The sequence below is a fragment of the Eschscholzia californica genome, unplaced genomic scaffold (genome assembly GCF_041429995.1).
Source record: "Eschscholzia californica isolate CP2 unplaced genomic scaffold, dmEscCali1.0.p SCAF_2, whole genome shotgun sequence".
NCBI lineage: Eukaryota > Viridiplantae > Streptophyta > Magnoliopsida > Ranunculales > Papaveraceae > Eschscholzia > Eschscholzia californica.
Genome location: NW_028238309.1, coordinates 48,407,204 through 48,417,927, shown reverse-complemented (window position 1 = coordinate 48,417,927; position 10,724 = coordinate 48,407,204). Strand labels below are relative to the sequence as shown.

The 10,724-nt window shown below is 37.4% G+C and overlaps 2 protein-coding genes across 3 annotated transcripts; one reads left to right on the top strand and one right to left on the bottom strand.

Annotated features, from left to right (window-relative positions):
- On the top strand, window positions 1-3,944 carry LOC147558598 (receptor-like kinase TMK2). Its single transcript, XM_086660317.1, has 3 exons — window positions 1-231; window positions 496-2,844; window positions 3,170-3,944. Exons 2-3 carry the CDS (start codon window positions 528-530, stop codon window positions 3,676-3,678), a joined length of 2,826 nt encoding a protein of 941 aa, XP_086516443.1. The 5' UTR covers window positions 1-231; window positions 496-527; the 3' UTR covers window positions 3,679-3,944.
- A 2,547-nt stretch (window positions 3,945-6,491) lies between these two features.
- LOC147558597 (vacuolar protein sorting-associated protein 60.1-like) lies at window positions 6,492-10,123 on the bottom strand. 2 transcript variants are annotated; one of them, XM_086660300.1, is made up of 7 exons: window positions 9,404-10,123; window positions 8,783-8,934; window positions 7,842-7,935; window positions 7,510-7,581; window positions 7,265-7,376; window positions 6,978-7,138; window positions 6,492-6,763 (listed from the first exon to the last, which is right to left on the bottom strand). In XM_086660300.1, the coding sequence occupies exons 1-7, from the start codon at window positions 9,470-9,472 to the stop codon at window positions 6,710-6,712; spliced, it is 714 nt and encodes a 237-aa protein (XP_086516426.1). In that variant the 5' UTR covers window positions 9,473-10,123; the 3' UTR covers window positions 6,492-6,709. The 2 variants fall into 2 exon arrangements, with proteins under 2 accessions (XP_086516426.1, XP_086516425.1); XM_086660299.1 differs by having other exon boundaries at window positions 6,978-7,376.
- Window positions 10,124-10,724: the final 601 nt, after the last annotated feature.

Sequence of the window (10,724 nt, the reverse complement as noted above, 5' to 3'; positions counted from 1 at the left end):
TAAACAGAAAAGATGAGAGAAAAGGGAATGTGACAAAAGGGAAAGAGAATGGCGGACATCCCTATTGATTGATTTTAGGGTTTACATTCTTACTCTAGTAAGTGGAGGATAATATTTCTCTCACCAACTAGAACATATTCTTTCTTCTTTCTCTCTCTTGATGTCAAAAACTACAACTCTTCTTCTACCATCTCAGACTTGAACATTTCATTCAGAGAGCATCTCCACTTGGTATGTACTGTTTATCACTTACTCTATAGTGTTCATGTTTCTTCTTTACTTTACTAAAATGGAGATTCTACATGATGAAATTTGTATAATTTGTTGTTTTGGATTCTGGGTTTTGTTTTGTTATAGTGTTTGATGAATTATTTGAAATGGGTTGTTAAAGAAAGTAGCTATTAATGGTCATTAATGGAGTTTCTGTTGTTTGTTAGTTCTATATTACCTTTTTATATCTTTGATTTTGATCTTCTATTTATAATGTTAATGCAGAAAGATTAATGGCAATTTGATGAAGTAAGAAAATGGGAGAAGATCAGAAGAAACTAACTTCTGCAGTATTTCTCTGTTTGGTTTCAGTTGTTTTTAGTGTCACAGATCCTAATGACCTAAAAATTTTGATTGATTTCAAAAATGGATTAGAAAACCCAGAGATTCTAAATTGGACTGATAAGGGAAATGATCCATGTGGAATTCCTAATTGGAACCATGTATACTGTACTGGGACTAGAGTTTCACAGATTCAGGTTCAAAATTTGGGCTTAAAAGGGCCTCTTCCTCAGAACTTCAATCAGCTTGATAACCTCATCAATTTGGGTCTTCAGAGAAACAAATTCACTGGAAAGTTACCAACTTTTAAGGGTTTATCTCAATTGAAGTATGCTTTTTTGGGTGACAATCAATTTGACACAATCCCTTCGGATTTCGTAGATGGACTTGATAGCTTATTAGTCTTATCTTTGGATAATAATCCATTGAACTCGACTAATGGCTGGTCGATTCCTTCTGTGTTGCAGAATTCTGCCCAGTTAGCTAATCTTTCTTTAATGGGGTGTAATTTGGTTGGTTCAATACCTGATTTCTTAGGGGCTATGTCATCTCTTACCGTTTTGAAACTCTCTTACAACAAACTATTTGGTGGAATTCCTGCAAGTTTCAACCAATCTTCATTACAGATTTTATGGTTGAATAATCAGGGTGGGAGTCAATTATCGGGTTCGATAGATGTAGTTGGTTCTATGGTATCGTTAACGGAGCTATGGCTACATGGGAACCAGTTCACAGGCCCAATTCCAGCTAACATTGGACAGCTGACTTATCTGAAGGATCTCAATCTCAACCAAAATCAACTTTCTGGTCCAATTCCTGATAGCTTGGCTCAATTAAGTTTGCAACGTTTGGATTTGAGCAATAACCATTTCATGGGTCCTATTCCAAAATTCAAATCAGGTACTAATTTTTCTTATAACTCTAATTCACTATGCCAGTCCGTACCTGGAATTCCATGTGCTCCTGAAGTTACAGCTCTTATCGATGTTCTTGGTGGTCTGAATTACCCAGTAAGACTTACTTCTTCATGGAGCGGGAATGATCCATGCCAGAGTTGGCTCGGGTTGGCTTGCAACCCAAGTACTAAGAAAGTTTCGGTTCTTAATTTCCGTAGTTATGGTCTTAATGGTACTCTAAGCCCTTCAATTGCTAAACTAGATTCTCTCACTGATATTCAACTTCAAGGAAACAATATCACAGGAAAGATCCCAATGGGTCTTACCAGCTTGAAATCTCTGAGAACATTTGATCTAAGCAATAATAACATCGAACCTCCAATTCCCAAATTCAGTAGCAGTGTTAAAATAGTTACAAATGGAAATCCTCTACTAAATGGTGACTTTGCAAAAACCCCGTCATCTACTGGGAATCCGTCCACTTCAGACGACACCCTTGGGGGTTCTCAAGCTGGTTCCAAACCAAAAAGTTCCAAAGGTTCTAAATTTGTTGTCATTGTAGTTCCAATTGTAAGTTTCGCCGCTCTGGTTCTTTTGGCCATTCCTTTATCGTTTTATTTATGTAAGAAAAGGAAAGGCATCGTTGAGGCACCAAATTCCTACGTGGTTCATCCTAGAGACTCATCTGATCGGGATAACATGGTTAAGATTGTGGTATCAGATAGCAGCAATGGAAGATTATCTACTGTACCAGGCAGTAGTTATCAGAGTATAAACAGTACTGGGACGAGTGAATCCCATATCATCGAGTCCGGGAACTTAGTTATCTCAGTTCAGGTTCTCCGAAATGTGACGAATAACTTTGCTCCAGAAAATGAGCTTGGTAAAGGTGGTTTTGGTACAGTTTATAAGGGGGAACTTGATGACGGGACGAAAATTGCAGTAAAGAGAATGGAAAGCTCGATAATCAATAACAAAGCTCTTAATGAATTTCAATCTGAAATAGCTGTTCTCTCAAAGGTCCGACACCGTCATCTTGTATCTCTACTAGGATATTCAATTGAAGGAAACGAAAGGCTTCTGGTTTACGAGTATATGCCTCAAGGGGCGTTGAGTAAGCATCTCTTTCAATGGGATAGTCTGAAAATGGAACCTCTTTCGTGGAAGAGGAGATTTAATATTGCCCTGGATGTAGCAAGAGGGCTGGAGTATCTACATAATTTGGCTGGCGAAAGTTTTATACACAGAGATCTAAAATCTTCAAATATTCTTCTTGGAGATGATTTTCGAGCTAAGGTTTCCGATTTTGGGTTAGTAAAACTTGCCCCTGATGGAACAAAATCCATGGTCACCCAGCTAGCCGGAACTTTTGGATACTTGGCACCGGAGTATGCTGGTAAGAATTCTTGTTTTCCGAACATTATCTAAATTTTTTTGTCATTTGTGAGATTTGTTAGTTCTTTTGATTTTGAAAGAATACGAACATTTTGTGATCTCAACTTTAGGAATTTGTAGGGAGGAATAGAAGGAAATTAGATATGGCTTTAGTATCGTAGTATATAATACTAGTTCTTTCCATATTTCATGAAATTGGATGCAAAACTTATGCAGTTCGAAACATGTGTAGTCTTATCTTATATATATATTATATGTTTATCGCATTTGTATGATATGTCCAATTCTGCCAATATTTCTAATCTTCGTTACAATTAAAAATCCAGTAACCGGGAAAATCACGACGAAAGTGGATGTCTTCAGTTTTGGAGTTGTGTTAATGGAGTTGCTGACTGGATTGATGGCCCTGGATGAGAACAGGCCAGAGGAGAGCCAGTACTTGGCTTCATGGTTTTGGCGGATTAAATCAACCAAGGAAAGTCTAAGAGATTCTGTCGACCGAGCTCTAGAAGTGAACGCTGAGACGTTTCAAAGCATCTCCATTATAGCCGAATTGGCAGGCCACTGCACGGCAAGAGAACCCTATCAACGTCCTGATATGGGTCATGCAGTAAACGTGCTATCTCCACTGGTTGAGAAATGGAAACCATCTACGGATGATACAGAAGAATATGCTGGAATTGATTATGATCTACCTCTCAATCAAATGGTGAAGGGCTGGCAAGAATCAGAAGGTAAAGAATGCAGCTTTTCTGGTGTAAATGATAGTAAGGGAAGTATTCCATCAAGACCAATCGGATTTCCCGAATCCTTCACTTCTGCTGATGGTCGGTAAATGACGAAGCTTAATGCCTCATTTCAATCCATGGTACTTTGCTACTTTCCGACTTCTCTCGTTCATTATTTCTCTCTCTAGTGCTTTCCGTTGTAGATAATAAGTTCTTATGTATTTCTACGAACCCGTTATTAGGAAGTGAGATTTCAATATGCTTAAGAAATCTCGGTTTATGCTTTCATGTTCTACTCTTCTAATTTTCTTTTCCCTTTTACTTCTGTAAGAGTTGTTTAGTGTTGTTGTGAATATAAAGAATTAGTTATGAACTTGCTGGTTTATTTGCTTAGTTAGTAGCTTTACTGCTCCGTCCGATCTTTAGGCCTCAGGGTCGTTGCAAGTTTGTTTAGTTGCCAGTTTAACCTAATTTAAGATCTTGTTTTTTGGACCAAGAACTAGCCAGCCAGATGGTTCATCCGTTCCTAGCTGGCTAGCTTAAGGTGTGGTCAGAAACTCTTTTACCAGATTCTTGTCAAATCTAGATTTCAAACCTAAATAATGCAGAGACAGGTAATGTTTGTCTGATCTAGTACAATTTATGGATCCCCATCGGTTTGTGGGTTCGAAGCAATTAATAGAGTTGCGACACGTAGTCATGCTGCAAAATACGACAAAAATTAAAAATTCGATTACTTTTGTTTTCTTGTCCTTATAAGTGACTATTTTGTTTGCACAATTTTATAGTATTTTTCTCTTTGTATTTAGTGATGTACTTTTCGCCAACGAATTCTGTTGTTTTTTTCTTAATAATTTGGTGGGTCAAGAACTGTGGGGAATCCATGGCTTTATAGGTTGAAAGGTTTGTGACCAATCCCTAATATTATTTAAAGAAGACAAATCCCTAATTGCATATAGTGGTTTTGATATAAGCATTTTCCGACGGGAGATTTGTTATTTGGACCTCTTTCGTATAATTGACTTGCTGTTTGGATTCTTTTTTTCTAATGTTGCAGTTTGGACTTCATTTTTCAAAAAAATGTTGAATATAACCATTCCAAAACATGTGACAAAAGAAACTACTATTTTACCCTCTACTCGACCTAACCTAACCTAAATAGTTAATCCCATGAGTTAAATAAACCCTCATTAAAAATCATTCTTCTTCTCTATGATTACTTAATTGATTCATTGATTCTTCTTCTCTGCCATTGATTTTCATATGATATAGATGTGATCTTCAAACCCAAAGAAAATCAGAAAGGAATTAGAAGTAAAAGATGAAATTAAATGATCTGTGAGCAACCAAGAGTTTCTCTTATTCTTCTTCTTCTTCTTCTTCACTAAAAGCTCCCCTATTATCTTTGGGTTTAATTGATTAAGCCATCTTAATCGGCAACTTTCGCAAAGATGAAAACAAAGATTTTTTCTTTTTCGATCTTGATATGGTTTTATGATTTTGGTACCTGATGTTTCTTCAAACTTTTCTGAGATGAGATTCCAGTTTCGAGGACCATATTGACCAACAAGTACTTTCAGTTCTGTATCTTCAATTGGTCTCCAATGACCTCTTAAATAGAGCTTGCCAAAATGGCACCCCCATCCCGATCTTTCCGTTGTTTCTTAACATTTTCTTGATTTTCAAAGTACCCATTAGAATCAGTTGGGTATCTAACAAGTTGAGAGGTTTGAAAGTTTTGATTTTGATCCTTTAATGGAGTGCCCATTAGTTGAAAATCCAACCCTGCACTTTTACAAGTTTCTTCCTTTGATGAAAAAGCGGAATCCATATGCTAAGAGAGATAATAAGAAAGTGATTTGTATTCATAACTAATATGATAGTGATTTGTATTGATAATAAGAAAGTGTTTTGTGTGAAGAGATTACAATGGAATTTCAGAGGAAAACAAACCCTTTTCGTTGATGGGTTATTAGTTGTAATAACAATATCTTTTCCCATCGAAGAAAAATATTCGGGTAATTAAGTGATTAAGGTTTGTGAGTAAGAAGATGAGTTAAAGATAGAAGAAGAAAATGAGTTAAATAAACTATTAAAGATAGAAGAAGAAAATGAGTTAAATAAACTAAGGGGTCTAAAGTACATTATTCATTATACAAGGGTAAAGTGGGAATTATTTAATGTATAACTTTAGAGACGGAATATTCCCGGGTGGTTCCGTCAAAAGGAAGTTCAAAGTGCGACACTGAAAAAATAGAGTCCAAACAACAAATCGATTATACGAAAGGGAGTCCAAACAACAAGTCTCACTTTTCCAACACTGCCAAGGTAGCTCAGCTGATCTGGTTGTTTTGTAAAGTCTAACATCTGAATCAATTTTGTTTGTAATTTTTGTTGTTTTAAATGTTTTTATCTTCCTAATGGAATTAATCAATTTTGTACCCAATGCATGTATTTTCAGTTCTTGAACAAATCCAAACTTGAAAATAAGACTTGTTTTAAAATTTGATTTTACTCCACGAAAAAAAAAAGTCATACAAAAAGCTCAAATTATACAGTAAATTACGCACAAATTAAATTGAAATTCAGACTCCAAAAAAAAAGTGCCTTGGTAAAGTTGGGAATAATAATAAATCCATAACGATTAAAATCCACCAAGCAAACCTCAAAGAACTAGAATATAAATTAGGTTAAACGTCATCGGTGATTGAGCAATCTTTTGCCATGTATTAGACAGACCAGTGGGTCAAAATGAGTGGACCGATCGCTTTATGGTCTACTTGGAGAACATGTATAAGTAGACATAAATAACATGGTTCCATGGGTAAGTTGTTCTACAGATCATAGTGCTTGAATTCTAATACATAATTCATGCAGATTAAATAAAATGAGCCGACGAAAGAGAATGGGAAGAGGAAAGTTTACAAATAAGGGTAGATATCAGATAGTTTCGTATTGTTACCTACTTCTGCAAAAGTTATTATATGCATAATTAACATCCAATATTCGAACGATGTAGTCAATATAGTCAATCAGATCATACTTGAAAACGAACAAGAACTCCGTACGAGTATGGCTCCACACACTAATCAATCACCATGAATTATCTTACCCACTAACAAGTACATGATTTTTTCCTTAACCACGAAGTGATGCTCGAGGAACGGATGGTAATCCTAATTCATCCTCAGCCTGCATAACCAAATAGAGTAATTGAGAAACGAACTAGATTTGATTTTTTTATTACTTCCATCTTTTACATTTTTAAGACCTGCCCATCCAAAAAAAACTACCATCTTTTTCTAGTTGTATCAATCAACGCACACGCACACACGTTCCTGGTCTCGGAAATCTTTAGAAAGTTGTACGTCAATGATGCATATGTAATAGCTACGAAGAAATGTACCTGTGGATAGTTTCTGTGGGCTGGTACTGGAGCATGGCCTGATGGTGCCGCAGGCAAGTGCAGTTCTGATTCTAAATCTGGTTCATTATCAGGTTGAAGGTAAGAAGGTACACCGCTGGACTCAGTTTCCTCTCCCATGTCAGCTTCTAAGGCGTCAAGCTCTACGAAAAACAACAATAGGGATATCAGGTGAATTGTAAGAATGCTAAAGTGAGACAGACTCTTCAGCCCCATTTTTGAATAACCGAAGAGTGCAGATATCCAAAGAAATTTATGTATTAGCTTACCGCCCATGAGATCTTCCTCGTCAATGTCATCTGGTACGTTATAACTTCTACCCAGAGACTCTTGGATTTCATTGCTCACGTCCATCAAGTCCATCATTTCATCTTGCATGTTCTATATATCACAATGTTACATCGCATGAAAAATCAGTTCCGAGTAAATGTGAAAAGTACTCGCAAGGCTGCGGGCTTTAACAAGTGTAATTCCTTGAAAATTAAGAACAAGAGAATGGTAACTGAATACATACATCTATATCTTGAATTTTCACAGTCTTCATCATTCCTTTCAAATCCTTGTTGGCAGATTTCAAAGCTGTCATCTGAAAACATAATAATATAAAACTAATAACTAACAAGTTTCTAAATCCCTGTTAGATCATTAAGACATCAACCTTCTCTACAGTGTATTTTTAGAAGTCAAGAAAATGTAACAAGTGGTACGAGTAACTGAGTTCATCCTGGTTTTCCCTCGAGCGTATTGAGGTAAGAAAATCCAATGACGAAACATTCAAAGATATAAACCTTCTGTAAAAATAAAATATAGAAAAGAAGAAAAAAAAGAGAAAATTTTAATACATACAGTTTGTTGAGCATCTTTAATCCCCTCAGCAGCAAATGCGACCTGGTCAAGGTTAAAAGTCTGATTGAAAAGCATATCTCGCTGCCCTTCATACCTGAAGAGGAGAAAGGCAATTCCTGTCAATGCTGGTAAAAGATGGGGAAGTGGACTCCTGCGTGAGGTTTCCTATAAATAGGTGTCTAAGTTTCTTAAGGAGAGGAAAGAAGATTCTCAAGTTCATATGATTTCTCTGTAAATTGTTTGCCTAAAAATGGTTCAGCTCAAAAAGATTCTCACCGCCCTTTTGGGAAAACGAAACTATGAAGGCTTGTCTCACAAGCTAGGCAGTGCATTGTTGGAAAAAGTATCGTACGGGTTCATGCCCATGGAAATTAATATTTTCAAAGGCAGAAGCAATCAACTGGTTAGTTTGGAAAATACACGGTTTGGACTCTAGCGACAAGCATGTTAAGTTGAGTGTTTTTTCCCTTTCAAACACAATATCTTCAGAATGACTCTGGTGGCAAAGTATGATCAAATGGGATGAAAGCATGTGCCCAGAAGAAACCTCAATGGTTAGGAACTAGATAAGGGGAACTCATTCTTGATGAAATCGAGATACACTAACACAAATCTGAAATGAGAACTTAAGGTTCTAACTATGAGGTGATTTAAGAGCATTTTGCTGTTCACTAGAGTTTGTCCTAAGAAAACTCACGCCCCTCCACCCAAAGTGGTACAGTTGAGCCATGGGCAGAATCCTAAGAATTGCCAGATATTTATAGTATGAACTGAGAAGTGAGAAAAGCCAATATCAACGACGACATTTTACTCTTGCTAACACAAGTTGAGTAAACGAGTAAAATAAACAAGCACCCAAAAATAATCACATGTTCGAGAATAACTATAAGGAAGATATGAACAAAGAAATACAGCGATATGAGGAATCAAAGGACACATACATACGCTTTTGCTTAAGAACCCTCATAGCCCTTGCTTTTACAGCTTCTTGAGCAGGACCTGGTCGGGTTTTCTTTATCTGTTCCTTGTATCTACTAAGCTCAGCATCTAGCTTCTTGATCTTTTCATCAACAGTGTCACCCCTTTTACCAATCTGCAAAAGGGTTCATATTATCAGTCTCAAAATCCAATAATAGTATGATATATACATGTACCCCTGTCTTGGTTACTGCGGTCATTTATTTAAACTTTCCAACTTAACTAAGCGATGTATTTAATGTTCTTAACACAATTGTCAATGATCCTAAAACAAAGCCCAAAAATGTGTATGTCATTTCACTCAGGAGCTGATTGGGAATTCTTGTATCTTCTTCTTCTTCCCATTATCAAACACAATTAACTCTCGAGACGGAACTACTCTCTTTTACTAGCTACAAGATCACTTATTAGTCCCTCAAATCAGTACATAATTCATTAATGCCGAGAAATTTTCTTTCTTTCTTCAATATATCAACAACAGAAATCAAGAGATCTGTAGCAACTAAACAAACTATAACTAAATAATCAATCATAAAAACCTAAAGACGAAAAACAGTGAGTTGAGCGTCAAAGGAAAAACTTACTCGATCAGTGGCGTCTTGAATCGATGGAGGAGGTTCCTTATCTTTCTTCGCACCGAAAACTCTCCTCATCTTCTCTGGTTGATATTCGTGAGCACAAACACAATGGGCTCAGAAATTGTGAGCAACGACCTGATCTGAAATCAAAGTTAGGGTTTCCAATCAACAGCAAGGATTTGGGCGAGTCTGATTAAGTTCTTTTGATTAAATTGATTTTGATTGCTTTGATTTAAAAATACTCCTATAAATTTAGAGAAGAGGAGCAAGTTTGGAATTTGTTGGGATATTTCTTATATGGGCCCTCGTTTGTGACCAGTTTAACGTCTGCCCCTGTCTCATTGACCATCTATTGAAATGTTTTTCCTTTGTTTCAAAAACAACCTTGACGCTATGCTCGGCTCGGGGGTAGGGGTGGGAATCGGGCGGGTATGGATACCCATGGGTAACTTGGTTTCGGGCTCGGGCGGGTCGGGTACTTAGGTTCTTTGACCACTCGGGCAAATCGGGTACTTAGGTTCTTTGACCACTCGGGCACTCGGGCAAATCGGGCGGGCAAATTTTAATATCCTCATAATCAAAGCCCGTCCATGCCCATTTACATAGCGGGCAAATCGGGCTATGGGCAATCGGGCATCGGGTAACTCCTTTTTGTTGGGTGGCTAGAAGTTTTGAGTTACATGTGCGAAGTGCACGTGCTTTGAATCAACACTCAAAGATGAGTTCATAATAATGAGCTGCTACCTTCAACATTTTATAAAAGCATTCCCCACCTTCATCAAGTATAAAGGGGCAGTGTGGGACTATTTATAAGAACTTGTGAGAAAGTTTACCTTTAACTGTTTAGTCCCACATCTTTGAGTTCATACAAAATTAGTAAAGAGTTAGGTTTACATATAGGAGGAACTCATTCCTCGCATTCATTACAACTAGTAAGAGCTCTCTTACAGGCCCCGCCTTAAGTTTCAATTTTAAACATTGAGTTTTGGTTTTGCAGCCCATGATTGTTGGGCCACATGACCTTAATAACTTCTTTAAATTGTCGGGCACTTCTCGGGTAGTATCAACGGCTCGGGTATGGGCGGGAGGTCGGGTAGGTCTTTTCGCCCGAGCCCGCTACTAAATTCCCTTGGGCTAGGCGGGTACTACCCATCATCGGGTGCAGGCTTCCACGAGCCTTGTCGGACTCGGGTGACCAAGGCGGGTATCGGATAATCGGGTATAATTCCCACCCTACTCGGGGGTATGTATCCAGTCGTGATGTAAACATCGTGACTTGACACATAGACGGGCGAGGCCGCGAGGATATGTATTAGACATACTCAAT